This window comes from Talpa europaea (assembly GCF_964194135.1).
Source record: "Talpa europaea genome assembly, chromosome: 4".
Classification (NCBI taxonomy): Eukaryota; Metazoa; Chordata; class Mammalia; order Eulipotyphla; family Talpidae; genus Talpa; species Talpa europaea.
Genome location: NC_140070.1, coordinates 5,426,996 through 5,445,465, shown reverse-complemented (window position 1 = coordinate 5,445,465; position 18,470 = coordinate 5,426,996). Strand labels below are relative to the sequence as shown.

The 18,470-nt window shown below is 46.6% G+C and overlaps 1 protein-coding gene across 1 annotated transcript in view; it reads left to right on the top strand.

Moving 5' to 3' along the window:
- The window catches only part of WWC2 (WW and C2 domain containing 2), a gene marked incomplete at both ends in the record, with an annotated part of 133,148 nt that overhangs the window by 59,203 nt on the left and 55,475 nt on the right, over positions 1-18,470 (top strand). Inside the window, 3 exons of the mRNA XM_084231597.1 lie at positions 5,860-5,969; positions 16,172-16,375; positions 17,129-17,205. Of these exons, the coding sequence (XP_084087723.1) occupies positions 5,860-5,969; positions 16,172-16,375; positions 17,129-17,205 (391 nt within the window). The remainder of the gene's footprint in view (positions 1-5,859; positions 5,970-16,171; positions 16,376-17,128; positions 17,206-18,470) is intronic.

Sequence of the window (18,470 nt, the reverse complement as noted above, 5' to 3'; positions counted from 1 at the left end):
CAATTCTCAAAGCATTTTCCACAACCACGACGACCCAACAAGCAGACATTTCCCGGCACTTTGGAGAGAAAAGAGATGCAGGTTCAAGTGTTTGCTGACCGCTCTCTCTTCTTCTGGAGGGTGAAATCCTAGTTTAAAAAAAAAAGACAACTTGCTGAATTATTGAAATGCCTGTGATTAATGCGCTCACCTCCTGCCCGGTTTCCTCCTCAGCAGTTCATCTGTGACCCCTAATGTGATTGCGCTAAACTAAATTACAGGACCGAGTGTTTGCTGCGGTATTGACCTTTCCAGCTCCTCAACATCAACCTTCATGTCGATATTTTAGTAAATACCTTTCCCGCTGCACCTGTGGGACAGAACTCCGGGACAGAATTGTTTGCCTTTGTCGTCTTTCCAATCCGCATCCAGCCAGTCAGCCCTGAGTCCGCGCCAGCTGTCCAGGAGGCCGACCTGGTGCTGGGGACCCAGAGCCTAGCAGGGCCTGCCTGGGGAGCGCGTGGCTGACGGGGCTGGCGCAGCAGAAGATGCCTCGGGTAGCTGCTGGGTCTTCGTGGGCGTGGCAGGTGGGACAGCGTGTAGGGCACACTGTGTTGGAATGACATCCCCCCTTCCACAGAAGCCACATTTCAGTGTTTTTTTAATAGTGCCAAAGGGCTCTTTAAAGGGACTATATATCTCATTACAAAATACTGCTCGTTACACCAGCAATAAATGAAAGCAGCTGATCGCCCACATCCTCACCAGAACTGAGTTTCATCGTTAAGACAGAGCGACACAAAACAAACACTCGACACCTTCCCAGACTTCACATTAAGCCGCACGTTGTTTTCTTTGGCATTTTTTATTATTGGCCAAGTTGAATGTGCTCCCATATTTTCATTATTTCCCCATATTTAACGTCCTCCCATGAAAATGTTTTATTCATGTGCAATCCTGGCATTCTTCTAACTTGTTACTGTTTTTTGAAGACGATGTATTGGGGTGAAAATGCACAGAACATGAAATGAGCCCCTGGCGGCGGGCGGCACCCACGCTCCCCCCGCAGCCCCCGCCCTGCCTGGGCCTGACTTCAGGAGACCAGGGAGCAGCTCCTCTCCACGGCCCCTGCAGGCCCCTCCCACTCTGCCGATGGCTCGTGGGTTTGTGTATCCATGGACTCGCACCACAGGGGCATCGAGTCTGGCTTCTGCGGCCCAGCATGATGCTCTGGAGGCCCGTCCCCTCTGGCGCTGTGCGGGGCCTTCCCTGCAGCACGTGGAGAGACCCCGCATCCTCCCATCACCCTGGCGGGGTCGGAGCCGCCGGGTCTAGGCCTCCAGCGGTGCCGCCGTGGCCTGGGGTGCCCGGCTTATGCGAGGCTCCGTTCCCGTGAATCCTGGGCTTTGGCCTCCAGTTTCATTGTCTGACTTTGTTTTCCATTTCCCCATCCCTGGGTTGAATTCGGGCTGAAATTTGTGCCCCTGGCCAGTCGTTCTCAAAGTGTGGTCTGGGGACCAGCAGCATCAGCATCATGTGGGGGTTTGTTAGAAATAAAAAGTCTCAGGCCCCTCCGCCAATCCCTGAAGTCAGAATTTGTATTTAACATTAGAGCTGGGCACAGCCAAGTGGGGCAGTACGCCCTGGGATGTGCTCTCAGATTTGAGAGCCCCTGAGAGATCAGCAGCTTCTGGCCAAGGGTATATTAGACATTGTTAATGGCCTTGGGGGAGACTCATCGACAGCCTTGGCCTCTTCACCACCAACTTCGTCTTGAGCTGATAGACAGTTTAAACAAGCCGAATCATGCTATAGCCTGTCTAAGCATGGCATGTAGAAAGCATACAGTTTTACTTAGAAATTGCTTCTCTCTCTATAAATCATGTCAAAGAGATGCCATTTATTTTTTAAAAATGTGTTGAAGTCATGCTGCATTACAACATCACAGACGTTATTCCCCTGCTTCGATCACAAACAAGCTTTTTCCCTGCCTGGACTATTCACACGGTGACAAGAATTGCATGTCCTTTGCAGAGTTTGATGGGGTTTAACTCCGTCCATAAAATTGCACGTGGCGCCTGATAAACACTCAGCACGTGGGTGATACCATTAGCGTCGTTTGCATATGTATAAATTGACTTTTTCAAAACAAAGTATTGGAAGCGTTGAGGCTTTTGCGAGTCATGTATCTGGTTCCTCAGACCAGCTGCCCTCGTGCTGTGCTCTTTCAAAGGTGAATCACCCCGACGCTGGCCTTCGAGGACACACATGTCCGTGAGGGCAGAGCCTGTGCGAGGCGGCATGGGGAGATTCGGCCAGGCCTGCTGGAGTCCTCCCGATCCCAAGCCTCTCGGTCAGAACCAGTGGGGAGAGTCTGCTGTGGGGCGTGGGGGGCGAGGGCAGGGAGAAACGTGGGGTGAAGAGTGGGAGGGGAGAGACAGGAGGAGCAGTGAGAGGAGGGGCCTTTGGGCGCTCGGAGAGCAGAGGCGGGGGCCTAGGTGGTTGTGCTCTGCTGCTTGACAGCCCTCATGGGCCGAGGATGGACCTAGTTCTCTTGGGCACCATGGGGTGAGAGGGGTATGAATAGCCCCAGCCTGAGGAACTGCAGGAAGCCTGGACCTGAGCCTCCACCGGAGGACCCCGGCTGGTGCCAGGATGGCCAGAACCGGGTCTGAGGACGGGAGCCCGGGGACCGCCCGTCACCCCCTCCAGCTACGTGGCCACGGCAGCTGGCCCGTCCCCTGTCTCACAACAGGACTGCTTGGAGGCACGAGGGCCAGTTTCCCCAAGACCCAGCGCGGGCTGCAGTCGCCTCTTCTGAAGTGGTCTGTGCTTGCTCTTTGCTGGTTTTCTTCCTGCTGCCTCAGTCCCCCCTCTGGCCACCCCCTCCCCTGTCCCTCTACTGACTTCTTCCCCCGAGACCTGGGTAGTGAGGGAAGCAGGTCCATGTTGCTTGGAGAAGACTCCTCGTCATTATATGAAAATGCCTGCAGAACTCTAGCAAGATGGCAGGAGTCTCCACCCCGACAGCTTAGATTGTGCACCGCGGCCTCGCAGAGGGGTTCGGCCGTGGGCGTGGGGGCAGACTCCGTAGTCACCAGACCGTGCACAGCCAGGACTCTGCCTTGAGTGAGGTGAACGGTGAGAGCCGCAGAAGCTCCGAGCACCCATCGCATAGGCTGTCTCGCCCCCGCGGGTGCTGCGCTCTGGGGAGGCGCGACTCCCGTGGCTAAAGATTTATTGACCTGAAAGTGGTTTTCTTGTCAAGGGCTTTTCCCTTCAGCGCAGTGAGTCACACTCAGTTACGGGGAGAACAAACACAGTGTCTTGATCATGGATCGGGCACGATCTACGCTACGTTGGCGTGTAGCCTCGCTCCCCGCGGGCAGGTACCCAGGGCTTGACGATGAGTGCGAGTGCCAGGCCGTGTGAGAAAGTGACACAGCACCACGAGGAGCAGAAATGCCACGCAGACTCCAGGCTTGGTGTGTAAACTGTGGCAGAGTGTGGCAGCACATTCCCGTTTTCTTCACATTCGTCACAGTGCGGGGAAGAGGGTTTCTGAAGCAGAGTCATGCCAGGAATGTAGCATAAAGACTCGAGTTAATTGGAGACTTTGTGCATGATTTTGCTCCTGGCAGGGAACGAGCCAAGAGCGACTCCATCTTTTCTTACTCCCTTGCGTCAGGGCAGACGGGGTGTTTCAGAGATTCCTCGCGAAGCCAGAGAAGAGACCGAGGAGCTGGGGCCGCCCCAGCCTGCCCTGTCTGCTCGGACTCCGCTGGCCGGGACTCCCCATGCGGCCCAGGGACGGGCCCGGATCAGGACGGCGGCGTCACGAGCATTTCGTCTCGTTTGTCATCCTGGGTATAATCTGTAATTCAGGTTCCTCAGACCAGCTGCCCTGAGAAAGTCATCCTGGGTATAATCTGTAATTCAGACGAGAATCAATTCCTAAAACTTCCCCGTCTACACACGTGTCTCGCGGTTTTACGCGCGGGTAGAGAGCGAGCCGCAGCCGCCTGCGTGCAGACACAGAAAGTCAAGGGTTGCGCTGATGGTTGAAGTAACGTAGCAAAGAGTTTTTGTGGAAATCTGCAGGAGTGGAAACAGGAATTCCTCGCCGAGCGCAGTGACGCGTCCACGCGAGGGTGGCCTTCTAAGGAGCGGGGCCGTGGCTCGTGCAGCGCCTGCCGTCTGGGGACACCTTCTGGGTGCCACGAAGTCGCTCAAACTTGCGGTCCGAGCCCACGAGGTGACGCGTCTGTGATGCTGATTCCAAAAGCCACAAACACATCCGCGTCCCACTCGGGCATCCACGTGTGGTCGGAGCCCCAGGATTAAACCCGTGGAACCCCCTCGCTGGCGCGCAGCGCTGCGCGGCTCTCGTGCCTGCCACTTCGGGGTCCCGCGCCGGGGGCCTTCTCTGGCCAGGCCTTGCTGGGCGGACGCGCGGGAGTTGGTCCCCGGGCGCTGCTTGGAGTCAGGGCCGCCGGGATGGACGGGACGGGGCTCTTGATGAGTCCCCGGCCGCCCAGCCGGCCCTTCTCCCCGGCGGCTTCCGGCACAAGGGGGATCCTGAGCACAATCCCCTGACCAGTTTTTGGGCCCAAGCTGAGCTCGGCTTGACTCCAGCTTCACACGCCGCGTGCGGCCCGGAGCGGCCGGTTCTGCGGCCTGTTTCTCCCCAGTTCTGGTGCTGGCACGGCTGGCCCGGGCACCGCGGCCGAGAAGGCTGCTCCATGCAGCGGCTGACTCGGTGGACTTGGCGCCTCTGGCGCGTCCCTGGGGGAGTCCCTGGGTGCTGCTGGCATTCAGGGTCACTGATGCAATGTCTTGCCGCGTCAGACACCGCCCTCCGCTCCCTTCACCCCCTCACGTATCTTTCCGACCCCTGCCTGCCCCACTCGGCCCTGTAGCCTGGCAGTGTGTTACTGTGATGAAAGCCACGGTTCTGGGAAGGAGCCGGATTGCACGGGAGCAAGGGGAGTGTTGCTCCCCAGTAGCTCAGATAAAAGGGGTTCCAGGTTCTCTCACATGTAGGCTCTGGGGTGCCAGCTCATGACACCTCAGGGCAGATCTACTGAGGCTTCTCCTTGCTGCACCCCTGCTGCGTCCCCCGACACCCCCCCACATCCCTGCTGAACCTCACTGCATCCCCCCAGAAACCCCGCTGCAGTCTACACTCTGCTTAGGAAAATCAGGGCTCCCCCCTAGTTCTCAAGCTTAAGGAGGAAGCATGAGGCCGTCTCAGAGGCTGAGGTCACACCCACAGGTCGATGCCGTGTGTTTGGTTTCGTTCAAATTTGTGTTGAGTGACTCTTAGATACAAGACACTCACGAAGCAGAACGTGTCACCCTTCTCGGGAGCCCACGGTCGAGGACATGGCCACTGAGTGGCCGGAGCACGCAGGGCCACATGGGGCGCCTCTGTCCATCTCCTCTTTCAGGCCCCACAGGGGGCTCCAGGCCGCCAGGGCTGGGGTCTGGGGTCCGGGCAGATGTTTCTGGTTAGTGGGATGACGCATTAGCTGCAGAGCCAGACCCCAGGCCTCCCTGCTCTCAGCGCGGGAGTCTCCCTGAGCCCAGCTGCCTCCTGGCTGGCTGTGTACGTTTATCCACCAGTCTCAGGCTCTGAACTTTCAAAGGACTGTTAGGACATTTTGATTATCCTTCTTGGGTTGTCACTGCATTTTATCCTGGTGATTGTTTTCTTTCAGACTTCTAACACAGTGGTGTGAACTCTAATCAAGAATAAAAAGAAATGCAGCCTGGACACTTTGATGTGTGTGTGTGTGTGTGTGTGTGTGTGTGTTGGGGGGGCGCTGCCCTCTGGCTGCCTGCAAAGACTTACCTGTGTCTTGTTCTGTTCTGTTGCAGGTTAACGAAGCCCTTATCCTTTGCGGATTGTGTTGGCGATGAGCTGCCGTGGGGTTGGGAAGCTGGGTTTGACCCCCAGATTGGTGTCTACTACATTGATCATGTCAACAGTAAGTTTTTCTTGTTGGTAAACCCCAAACATACTAAGAAAACAGTCCTCTCCAATCTAGAGTCCACAAGAGCACACATCATACAGAGCGAGAGTATTTATGTGAATGTCACTTTATCGGGTGACGAATATTTCATTGATAGGCACATCTGGGTTATTGGGAGCAGGTGTGCAGAGCTGGGCTTACTGGGACAGACGGAGACGGGTCTGTCAGTCTGTCTGTCTGCCTGTCTGCTACCTGCCCAGTAGGGGGAGTTTCTTCAGTGCAGAGCTGGGGGCCTGTAACCCCCACAGCCATTCACCTGCTCTCCCTGTGACCGCTACAGCTTCAGAAGGGGTACAAGGGGGCTCCCCTGTACTTAGCCTTGTCATAGAAAGCGGTGGCACTGTCACCAGGGCCAGCCAGGTGTCTGAGAGTGTGGTGGGGGGAGCTTGGCCCTCACAGCAGCTCTGCAGGAGGCACCTGGAGCTGGTGGGAAAGTCTAGTCAGTTGTTCCCAGTTGTTACAGTTACTTGATGTGGTGTAGACAGCTGGGGAGCCAGCATCTATGCAGGCATCAGTTCAACATAAATACAAAGAACAGTTCCTGCGAAGTTTTGTCCTTGCTTCCCTTTTTAAAATAATATTGGAAGAAATGTAACTTTGTTTCAGAGAAATCTCTCCCTGAAAGTTCCTACAAATGCATGAAGAATTCGTTAATTGTAGGTTTCAAAGTTAGCTTTTATTTTTGTATTTTCTGATAAACCTTTCTTGATACTATATCATATTCTAGGTTTTATTTCTTCTCAGTGATTAACAATTGTTTTCATTTATTTTTTTTTTCATGTCTGCAAAAGAATTTATTTTACAGATCATATTTTGGTAAACAGTTCTTGATATATTAATCAAATATTTCCCAGGGTACCAAGGTACAATTGTTTTAACTTCATGGCAGAAACCAATTTGGAAAGTTAAATTCATTTTAAATTGTTGTAGTTCATTCTTGAGCCATTGCAAATAAACAAGGCAGTGGTTCTTGACCTACTAAACATAGAGCTTCCATAGGATCCAGCAATTCCACTCCTAGGTATTTACCCAAAGGACACAGAAACATCCATTCCAAAGAGCACCTGCACCCTTATGTTTATAGCAGCACTATTTACAATAGCTAAGCTTTGGAAACAACCCAAATGCCCAAAAATAGATGACTGGATCAAGAAGATGTGGTCCGTATACACCATGGAATATTACTCAGCATTCAAAAAAGATAAACACATGCAATTTGCAGCAACATGGATGGCGCTGGAAGGGATCATGCTCAGCGAAATAAGCCAGAAAGAAAAAGAAAAATACCGATGGTCTCACTCATAGCAGGGATCTAGAAAACTTAAATAAGGGACCAGGAAAAAGAATAACTATAAGAAAGAAAATATCAAAATCAACAACTATGAACCAGAGACACTCATTGGGGGGTGGGGGTGGGGAAAGGAGGGGTGGGGTCAAAATAAGGGGGTTGCAATTGTATGGGGAATATAAAAATAAAATTGAAATAAAAAAATAAAGCTATAAACAAAAAAAAGAAAGAAAAAAAAACAAGGCAGTGGACTATCTGGCATGTATAGCTATTTAAATCTCATTTTTATACTTATTTTATATGGGTAAAAGTTTATCTTTTTCCTCATAAATAATATTTGTGAAACCAGAAACAAGCCTATCTGCACCGATTTGGTAGAAATAGAAGCTGTCAAGGAGGGAAAATAAATTCCTCAGCTTCCCTCCCACTACCTACAAATTCTCTCGTTTCTAAACTCACGTTTAAGATCTTCTTTCTTGGTGAGGAGGTACCCTTATGGTCACACCACCCCCCCCAGAAAAGACTCCCTCTTAATAACTTTTCTATCTGATCCTCTGTCCAATATTTGGTGTCTTTACTAGTTGCGTGCTAGTTTAAAAAAATTTTTTCTCCCAACTTTTCTATTTCTGTTGATTCTTTTGTACACAAACACTGAAAGTGCTTAAAATGATTCCAAACTAAAATGACAAGAAAAAGCAAAAGCAGGCATCCGTTTTGCTGTCTCAGCCCCAGTTCCTTGCCAGCTCTGATCTAGTCTTCGCCCCATCTCAGTGAACCTGCCTGAGAACCATGGTCTGAATGAACCTCGCGTGGTCCGTTGTTGCCCCTCAGTTCAAGAACCTGCCAGCGCCGAGGTCCCTGAGACTTGCACAGGAGCCGATCCCTGGTCTTATGCCCTGGGGCTGAGGGGCGTTGTCACTGGGCTCCGCCCTCTTGCTCCTTACTACTTTTCATGAGGCTCCTGGTTGGCCCGTTGGGGTCCTACCTGGCTGCTCCTGCCCCTTTGTCTTTCCCTGCTTCACCCACCCCTGGTGTATGGATCGCTTTAAGGTCCTCTCTCTGCACCTGCAGGTCACTGGGGCGAGGACTTCAGTCTCTTCCTGGAGGGGCTGGAGGCCAGTGTGTCTCTCCCTCTGGTCCAGAGCTGCCCCCGCCTCCCTCTTCATCCCCGGGCCGGGCACCAGAAGACACCCATCGGAGCCAGTGCTTCCTGGGCGTTCTGGCTGCCTCCTGTCTGGGCCCTGGGCCCTTCCTTCTGACCAACTGGCCTCTCCTTCTAGGGTCCCCCTGCTTGGGCCCCAGCGCTTCTCAAGGCAGGTCCCCACCCTTATTCTGAGTCAGGTGCCCCCCATGCAGGGATCTCTGTCATGCCAGGTCCTTAGGGGGGCATAAAAAGCAGTTGTCATTGCATTTAAATTGCTTGTGTATTTCCCTGACTAAATTGCAAGCTTCTGTGGGCAGTGACTGCACCTTCTATTTTTTTAATCTCAAGGTGCCTGAAAGATGATAAACTTTTAAATGTTAGAAGGAAGGAAGAAGTTTATTAGTCACACTTATACACAGATTAAAAGCTTTCTGTTTGCTTTTTTAAGGAATTAAAGTGCATTTCAAGTATAAATTATGCTTCAGAAAGCATCATTCTGAATATATAAAAATTAGATTAATCATCAGAATATAGATTTTTAAGTCTACCGTTTTGCTGCAGTAAAGGTATCCCAGCAGCCTGATGGATTTACTGGGCCCTAAAGTGCCCAAATTACCCACAGCAAGTAGTTTTCATACTAAAGAGGGTCTGCCCCATCATCTCATTAATCTTCACGACAGTCCTGAAGGAGTTTAAGGAGCACATGGTATTATCCTCTCATAACAGCTGGCCCACGCATATGCTGTGTCTTGACATTGTATAGTTTCAGCATTATTTTCTCTTTATTTTAATAAAAACTGAAATAAAGGATGTATGGCTGCCTAATACCATTTTTTTGTAACACAACTAAATATCTCGAAGGAAAAGATTTGACCTTGACAATGATAACTGTATAGATATTGGTCAGAGATGTTTATAGCTGGCTGGAAGGTAACTACGAAGTATATTTATAATACATTTATAATATATATTTATAATATATATAATATATATAATATATTTTAAATATATCCTGTTCACAACCAGAACTAGTTGCAGCTAGAAGAAAATCACTTTTGGGGGAAGATCAGAGCCACACCTTAATATTTTGTCCTTCTTTTAGTAATTGAGGTCTTATTTACATACAAGAAAAAGATAGTTGTTAATTGCATATTTCGATAAGATTTGATCATTGTATAATCCTTTGTCACTCCAGTCAAGATGTAAAATACTTTCTTTCCAGCCACTGATGAAATTATTCTGTTTTTCTACCATCATAGCTTGGTTTTGCCTGTTCTAGACCCTCATGTAAATGAAATGTGTTCAACTTTATGAATGGATTCTTTTAGTCAACATATTTTCTGGGAATAGCCTATACTGCTATACTAAAGTACAGTATGCTGCTGACACTACTATACTCCTGTACTATAATACAGTATACTGCTGATGTGACTATATTGCTGTACTCTAGAATAGTAACAGCTGTGCTCTAGTATCTGCTGATAAGACTATATGGCTGGACTATAGTACAGTATACTGCTAAATAATGCCATACCGCTGTACTGTAGTATACTACTGAGACATACAAGAGCATGGATGCATTTTCATAGTACAATTATCTGACAAAGAACCCATACCCAGAATATATAAATAACTCCTGAAATTCAACATTAAAAAGACAAAAAAAAAATTAATAGACACCAAACAGACACTTTAAAACAAAGATACACCAGCCTCGTGTTTGTGTTCCTCCATACTTCTTGTGTATCAGAGGTATATTCCTTTTAGTTGCTGAGTATCCCACTGTATGAACAAATTAGTCTTTTAAAGCCATTCTGCCATTTCAGCTTGTAGTTTTCCCCTATAGGAAAAAGGCTAATACGAACAGTCCTATACAAGTCTTTTTGTGGATGTGTATTTGTATTTCTATTGGGATAAATACCTAGGAAGGCAGTTGCTAGGTCAGAGGGCAGCTTGTGAAAGAAACTGCCATCAGCTTTCCAAAGTGGCTGGGTGTTTTCTGTTCCCACTACTTGGTACTTACATTTGCTGTTGTCAGTCTTTATACCGTAGCCAATGGAGTGGGAGTAAAATGGTGTCTCATGGTTTTAATTTGCATTTTTCTGATGACTGAAAACTTCTAGCACATTTTCATTTGTTTATTAATCTTGGATTTTTCTGTTAGTGAAATGTTTTACTAGTCTACTATTTTTTGAAAGTTGGGTCACTCTCTTTTTAATGTTGATTTTTAAGAATTCTTTACATTTTCTAGGGACTCCCCTGGTGGCGCAGGCAGTTGAACGCAGCGCTGTGAAGCTGTCTTTAGCCTCCACAGCGCCGGTTCGATCCCGGACAGCCGGCGAGGGTCCCACATGGTGCGGCAGACCTCTCCTGTCTGGCCCGCTGTGCCCCTCAGCAGTGTGTTTCGTCAGTCTGCCTGTTCTGTTCCCCGCTCTGTCTCTGGTGAATCCTCTCACCCTCCCGCGCATCTGGCCTGTACCCTGGTTCTTGTATAAATATATAAATCTTAAAAAAAAAAATAAGAATTCTTTACATTTTCTAGATATGTCTTTTATCAGATGTAGGATGAATATTTGTTTTCTAACCTGTGACATGTCTACTTATTTACTTACTGGTGTCTTTGGAAGAGCAGTATTTTAAAATTTTGATGAAGTTCAATATATCACTTATTTTTATTTTTTACATAGTATTTTTTTGTGTGTTTATCCAAAAAATACCCCAAGATTGTGAAGATATTCTCCTAGTTTTAGTTTTCATGATTAACGTGTGAACCAATATGAGTAATTATTGGTGTGTGGTATGAGCTAAATGTCGAGACTTTTTTTTTCCCTTTTATATATCTCACCAAGTTGATGCAGCACCATTTTATTTCCCCATTGAGTTAGAGCTTCAGTTGAAAACCATTTGACTTTATATGAGGGTGAGCCTGTGTATGGCTCTCAGGTCACTGAACTTACTTCACTGTGACTTAAGTCTTCCAACTGTTCTTTTTTCAGGTTTGGCTAGTCTAGATTCCTTGCATTTTCATATAATTTTAGAATGAGTTCATCAAATTCTTCAAAAGAATCTGTTGGATATTTTTGAGTTTAGATTGTATCTATAGACAATTTGGAAAGATGACTGTCTTAATACCATGAATATGGTATAACCTGCCATTCATACAGGTTTTCTGTAGTTTCTCTCTGCAATTTTGTGTGGTTTGTTTTGTTTTTTGTTTTTTGTTTTTTTCAGAATAGAAGTCACTTTCAATTTTTATTAGATATTTCTAGGCATTTTGATTTTTTTAATGCAATTTTTAAGTGATACCAAAGAATCAACTCTATTGGCGCATAATTTACATTCCACAGAATATACACACATTAAGAGTATTGCCACCACAGTCATGCTAAAGCAGCTTCTTCATTATAGAAAATTTCTCTCTCCCCTTTGCAGTCACTCCTTCTTCAACCCCAGGCAGCTTAGTTTCTGGCACTCTCGATTAGCCTTTCCTGTCATAGACATGAATGGGAATGGAGTAACACAGGGTGAACTTATGGTTGAGTCATGTTTTAGATTCATTCATGTAGTTGCATAATCAGGCCTTTCACCCTTTTTATTACTGGCCAGTAGTGTTTGATTGCGTGGATAGACCTGGATTAGTTAGGTCATCAGTTGGTGGTGTTTCCACATTCTGGTTATTATGTACAAAGCTACTTGGAACATCTTTGAGTAAAAATATATCTTCATTTCTAGGGCAGAGGTCCAGGAGTAGAACTACTGGGCCATGTCATATGTGTGGGCTTACCTGTTCCAAGAATTTGCCACAGTCTTGCAAAGTGATTGCACAATTTATTATTCACGACATCGGTGTTTAAGAGTTTCGGTCGTGGTGTTAACTCTAAATTTTTGCCATTTTAGTGGGTGTGAAATGGTGCCTCACTGTGGTTTTAATTTGTATTTCCCTATGACTAGTGATGTCACCAGCTCTTAATGTGTTTATTACCATTTGTGTATGTGTTTGTGAAGTATCTGTTCAAATCTGTTGACCATGTTCTTATTTGGTTATTTGCCCTCTGGTTATTGAGTTGTAAACGTTCCTCATGTATTCTATCTACAAATATTTTGTATTGTGAATATTTTCTCCAAGGCTGTGGCTTGTTTTCATTTGATTAACAGCAGATTTTCCAAGAACTGAAGATTTTAATTTTAAGTTTAATTAACTTTTAAAAAAGTGATTCATACCATTTGTGCTCTAAAATTCTTTGACTTCCTGAAAGTCATCAAATTTTTCTCCTCTGTTTTATGATTTTCAGTTTTTATGGTAGAAGTTTCTATTAATCTTAATTTTTAGTATGCTATAAGGTCAAAATGCGTTCTTTTTTTCCCCTGAACAGATATCCTATCATTTAAACACATTTCTCTTAAAGAATATTCTTCCCCCATGTGATTAGATCATTGCTTTTGTTGGAAATTAGTTGGTTGTTTATGTAAGGGTCTATCCCAGCATTTTCTGTTTTAGTCTGTGGACACGTCTAGCTTATGCTAATACCACATAGGTTTGAAGCTTTGTGGTAGCCTTGAAAATGGCTCTTATAAATCCCCTAACTTGGTTCATTATCAATATTGTTTTTCCAATCAAGTGTATGACTTTGGATTTCTATATAAATTATAAAATCAGTTACAGTTTCTACTAACTACCCCCCTTTACTTCTCAGCGGTTTTCTATGTATTTTGCTGAATTTATTCTTGAGTGGTTTTCTTTTTTGGATGTTATTGTCATGGTAGTTTATTTTTTAATACCGCACTGTCTAATTGTTTTTGTTTAGTCTATAAAAATACAGTTGATTTTTATAACTAATCTTGTAACCATGCTAAATTTACTTTGTTTTTATAGATGTCTTTGGATTTTTCTGCATAGAAAATCCTTTTTTCTGCAAATAAGGAATAATTTTGTTTTTCCTTTCCAGTCGGAGCCTTTTCTCCCCACACCCTTCTTTTCTTTTTCTTTTACACAGTGTAAGGAGCTCCCTCCCTTACAGTGCTGAATAGATGTGATGAGAGGAGATATTCTTCCCTTTTATTGATCTTAGAGGGAAAGCATTCGGTCTCTCACTATTAAGATAGTAGCCACAATGTTTTATTGTTTGTAAATGCCCTTTATCAGGTTGCAGAAAGATCCTTCTAGTTCTAGTCCCTAAGTGTGTGCTTGTTTTAACCACAAATGAACACCATGTATGAATACTGTAAAGTGAGTCCTCAACATTTGTTAAGATGATAATATCATTTTTCCTCTTATTGTGTTAATTGGGTGATTTTCATTCATTTGTGAAAGTTCAACCAACCTTGCATTCCACAAAGAATGACAGAGTTTACCAGTCACTGAAGAAAAAGGGATTGGCGTGGGCTCGGAGCTGGGAGGTTCAGGAGCTCCTTGGGAGAAGGAAGTATCTCTCAACTGCCCTGGCCTTTAACCAGCCTTCTGCAAGGCTTTTACAACTTTCTAGTGGGTAAATAGTTGTTATATTTCAAATTCACTTGTCACAATTTCTCCTGTGTTTTGTAACTTCCTCTGCGGGCGAGAGGGAACATTCCTGAAAGTCTGTTTTCCCCCATGCACGTAGTAGATGGTCAGCAATTGTAGGAGTAGCAGATAGTAGATAAACAGCAGATAGTTTCTAAAAAGACAAGATAAGGAAAGTTATTCATTTCCTTCATTCTTCCTGAGCACAGCAGGAAGAATAGAAATCTGCACAACAGACAGAAATAATATTCCTGTGAAGCCTCCAATGTTATCTTCCTTCCACGATAAGCTCTTGTAATTCGGAGCAGTCCCACGTCTGTAACACTGATGGAATGTGAATCCCCTGGAGGCATGTGACATTTTAACAGCATGTGACATCTCAGTTCTTTTATGTAGTAAACAATATGCAAATTGCATCGAATTATAGTACAGCATCTCCCAAGGCCACCAGGTCTTAATAAAAAAACACCACATTTGTATAGTAGCTTTGAGTATTTACATTTAATAAATACTCTTCACAAATCTGTGGGGCAAATACAGCTGATGGAGATGAAGCACAACCCTGCTCAGTGATGCCCTCTTCCAAGGGGCCTTGGGGACCCCTCTCGGAGCTTGTGTCTGAGCTGTGTGGTGTCTCAGAAATGTGCATGCTTCCTGCTGAGTCTCCTGTGTCGTGCACAGCCTCCTGGAATGTGTCTGCTGAACTAGCCAAAGCAAATGCTGACGATTTATTGTTATTTCTGTTATACTTTATTTGTCAGTCAAATAAATTTTTGTGACAGTTGAGCTGTTGATTAGTATTTTATTGAAAGTATGTCAAGTCCCCAGTATGTGGGGAAATATGTTTCAATCAAACCTCTGAAGACTTGAGAGAGAACCACTGGTATGTGTCCTGTTTGTAACTTACAAACACTTAAAAAGTTTCTCATGTGTGTTTACAATTTGTAGTATCTCTTATTTGGTTAGTTAGTCAGTTATCTCATGATAACAAATTACCCCAAAACTTAGTAGTTTAAAATCCCTTCATTACCTCACAGTTCTGGGGCTCCTGAGCGCTGGCAGGCTTGTGGGCTCTGTGGGCTCCAGGCGTCCGGCAGGCATCCGCCTGAGGTGCGCCCAGGCCACAGGCCTCTGCAGGCAGGACGGGGAGGCCCGCTTCCAGGCAGTGTTGGCAGGATCCGGGGCCTCTGTGGCTGCTGGCTGGTGGGGGGGGGGGGGCTCTTTCTTTGCCATGTGCACCTCTCCATGGATTAGCTGACATGCACTTTGCTTCATGAAAGCAAAAAGCCAAGAAGGGCGGCCAGAGAGAGAGAGAGAGCAGCTAGCCCCAGCCTCCTGCAACCTTGTCTCAGCAACATCCACCCCCCGCCGTGTCCTGTTTTATCAGGACAAGTCACCGGCTCCAGGGGCAGTCGGGGCACCACGCCACAGAAGGGTGGCTGCCTGTGGATCCACCAGCACCTGGTACCACTGCAGAAACTAATCGAGTTTCTGAATTTGAGTGGTGTTTGGAGCACGCCGGTGAGTCTAGTGTGCAGAGGTACAAATCCAAACACCAACTTTCAACTGTAGTCACCAAACCAGAACCAGAGTTTGTTTTTAAATTTCTAATCCACCTTGGACAGACGCACACCTTGTGAAACACACTAGAAACGAGTTGTTAGAAGTGGGGAGAAAGGAAACATAGGCGGCGAGCCCCAGGAGTATCCAGCCCGCAGATGTGCAGTAACCACATAACGTCGTCGGTGCATGTTTCAAGTGTTTATTCTTGGGCTCTTCACTTGCCGTGGACGCTCGCCTGTCCATGAGCTGGTGCTGGCCGCGGCCCGTGGGTGCCCAGGTGTCGTGGGCGGCCTGGTCGGGCCTGTGCAAAGTCGACTGGGTTCAGGTCCTGTGGGCCTTGAATGCTGGCATGAGTGGCTGGACTTCGGCTCTTTGGGTCCTGGGGTGCCAGAGAGATCTCGAAAGACCCGGTCTGGCTGTGGACATCGTGTACAGCGGCTTCAGGGTGAGAGTGAATTGCCGACGGGGACCTGGAAGGGGCTGAGAGAGAGCAAGTGAAGTAAAACAAAAACTGTTGCAAATTTCTAGAGCAGCCGCTCCACCAATGCTAATGCACTCCTCAGAGGATACAAGAATTTAAGCTAGCTGCTCTTTTCAAAGCTGGAACGATCTTTTAAAAAATAATTACGTTGTAAAAAAGAACCCACCTCATGTATTTTCAGAAACCACACAGATAGAAGATCCCAGAAAACAGTGGCGGGGGGAGCAGGAGAAGATGCTCAAGGACTATCTCTCGGTGGCCCAGGATGCTCTCAGGACGCAGAAGGAGCTGTACCACGTGAAGGAGCAGAGGCTGGCCTTGGCGCTGGATGAATATGTCCGATTAAACGATGCCTACAAGGAAAAGTCAAGTTCCCGCACCAGCCGTAAGTACGGGGGGGCCATTCAGACGAGGCAGAGTTTAGTTCTGAGCCTTGTCCCTCCAAGGCGGTAAGAGTCCCTCAAAGCCCGGCGAGGACACACACAGCGCCGATTCCTCAGCAAACCCCCTCAACCCCACTCCAGAGAAAACTCTCCTCATTGGGGATTATGGATCCTTTTGCTCCTCCCGCTGCCTGGTTGCCTTTTATTTGTTTATGAGTTAATTTTTACCTTTCCAGATGCAGGGAAATCACAGCCCTTTTTGCTGCTCTCCAATGCGGTGGGGAGGAGCTGGAACTGTCAGTCACAGTGAAGTTTCTGTTGACCCCAGAGTCGATTCACTTCACTCTCAGCACATAAATCAGTAATAGGGTGCTGGCCTTGTCGGCAGAAGGCTGTGACAGGTGTAGAAGGACTCCTTACTCTACACAGAAGTTCTGTGGAGTCGGGAAAGTTCTTCTACGCTGAACCTGCAATAAGACCCTCTCAGATTATGCAGCTCTAATCCAGGATGAAATCCAGCACCAGGGTCTTTATGACATTCCCCTCTCCTGAGTTTTTAGAAGAAAGTTAGAAAGATTTGAAGATTACATTTTATATTTAGATGCCTGACGAATGACAGTATAGGAATTGTTGGGTAATTATCCCCCGAAGTATGTACCATCGTGTTTGTAGGGTTTGCACATTCTAAGCTGAGGACTTCGCTTTGCAACTTGTAAAAGTTACTCCCCCCCCCTTTTTTTTTTCTCCTTCAAAAGTATTCTCAGGATCTTCATCCAGTACTAAATATGATCCGGATATTTTGAAAGCTGAGATCTCCACTACACGATTAAGGGTAAGGCTTTCTGGTTGTGGTTCTGCATTGAACATACACCCAGAATCTGAAGGGGGTGGGAGGGGCTGTGAGATCACTGCCATCTCTGTTCACACTTGGAGTCTCCCCGCTTGCCCCCAACAGAAGGTCTTTCTGCTGCTTGGCCGTGCTCGGTGCGGGGGTTGTCCTCGTCTTGAGACCGTGTGCCCTGTTCCTGGGCTGTCTTACTACTCACAACGAGTGAGCCGATGTTTGAGTCCCAGGAACTCACTTTCCTCCCTCCTGCTGCAGTGTGTCCTCCTAGTTGCTCTTTCATCAAACAACCTGGTACTTGGAGAGGCCCACAATCCTTGTCCTCAAGTTGTTTCTTTTCTAGGTCAAACTCACAGTTCCGCACACTTCCTCATGGGTTGTTTCCCCATCTACACCCTAAACCTTTTTGACCAAGCTATGACTAAGGCCAAAACTTTTTATCCTTGATTTCTGGAGTGTTAAAAACTATTCACCACGTCAGTAAATCCATGCAGCCAAACCTAGGACGAACTGGACAGGCCTTCGCTCCAGCAGTCCCCACGGGCGCCTCATCACCACTCTCCTTCCTCCGGGAGGCAACACTAACCTCATCAGCACCGTAGGTTAATGGTCCACTCGCTTTGAACTTTGTCGGACTGGAATGCTGCCATTTGTGTTATATGATGGCTTCCTTTGCTCGGAAGCATTTCGAGATTAACCCACATTCGCTCCTACTGCTGTGAAGCATTTCACTTTGGTCCACATACCAGACCTTCTTTATCTCCTCTGTTGATCTGCGTTCAGCAGCATGTATTTTCTTCTAGCTTCTGATAACGAAAAATTATACTCTCACATATATGTCTATTACCCGTGTCTTTTGGTGCACATATGTGTACATTTTTTGTTGATTATGCAACTAGGGGTAGAATTGCTGTGTCAAAAAAGATACATGGCTTCAGCTCCAGCGAATGCTGAGAAATAGTTTCAGGCCTTCTCATTTTCAAATATGCGCCATTTAAGCCCAGAATTCCTTTGAGCACATGGCTTTTGTCTACATTCCACAAGTTCTGGATTTTGTATTTTCATTATTAATCAGTTCAAGATATTTTCCAACTTCTTTATGATTTCTTGTGAGTGTATTGCTTAATTTTAAACTAGCAGGGACTTTCTTTTCTTGCTGATTTCAGCTTTATCTCACTGCGTGTATTCTCAGTTCTAAAACTTCTACCTGATTTTTTTCTTTTTTCTTGTTGCTTGCCCAAATTCTGAACATT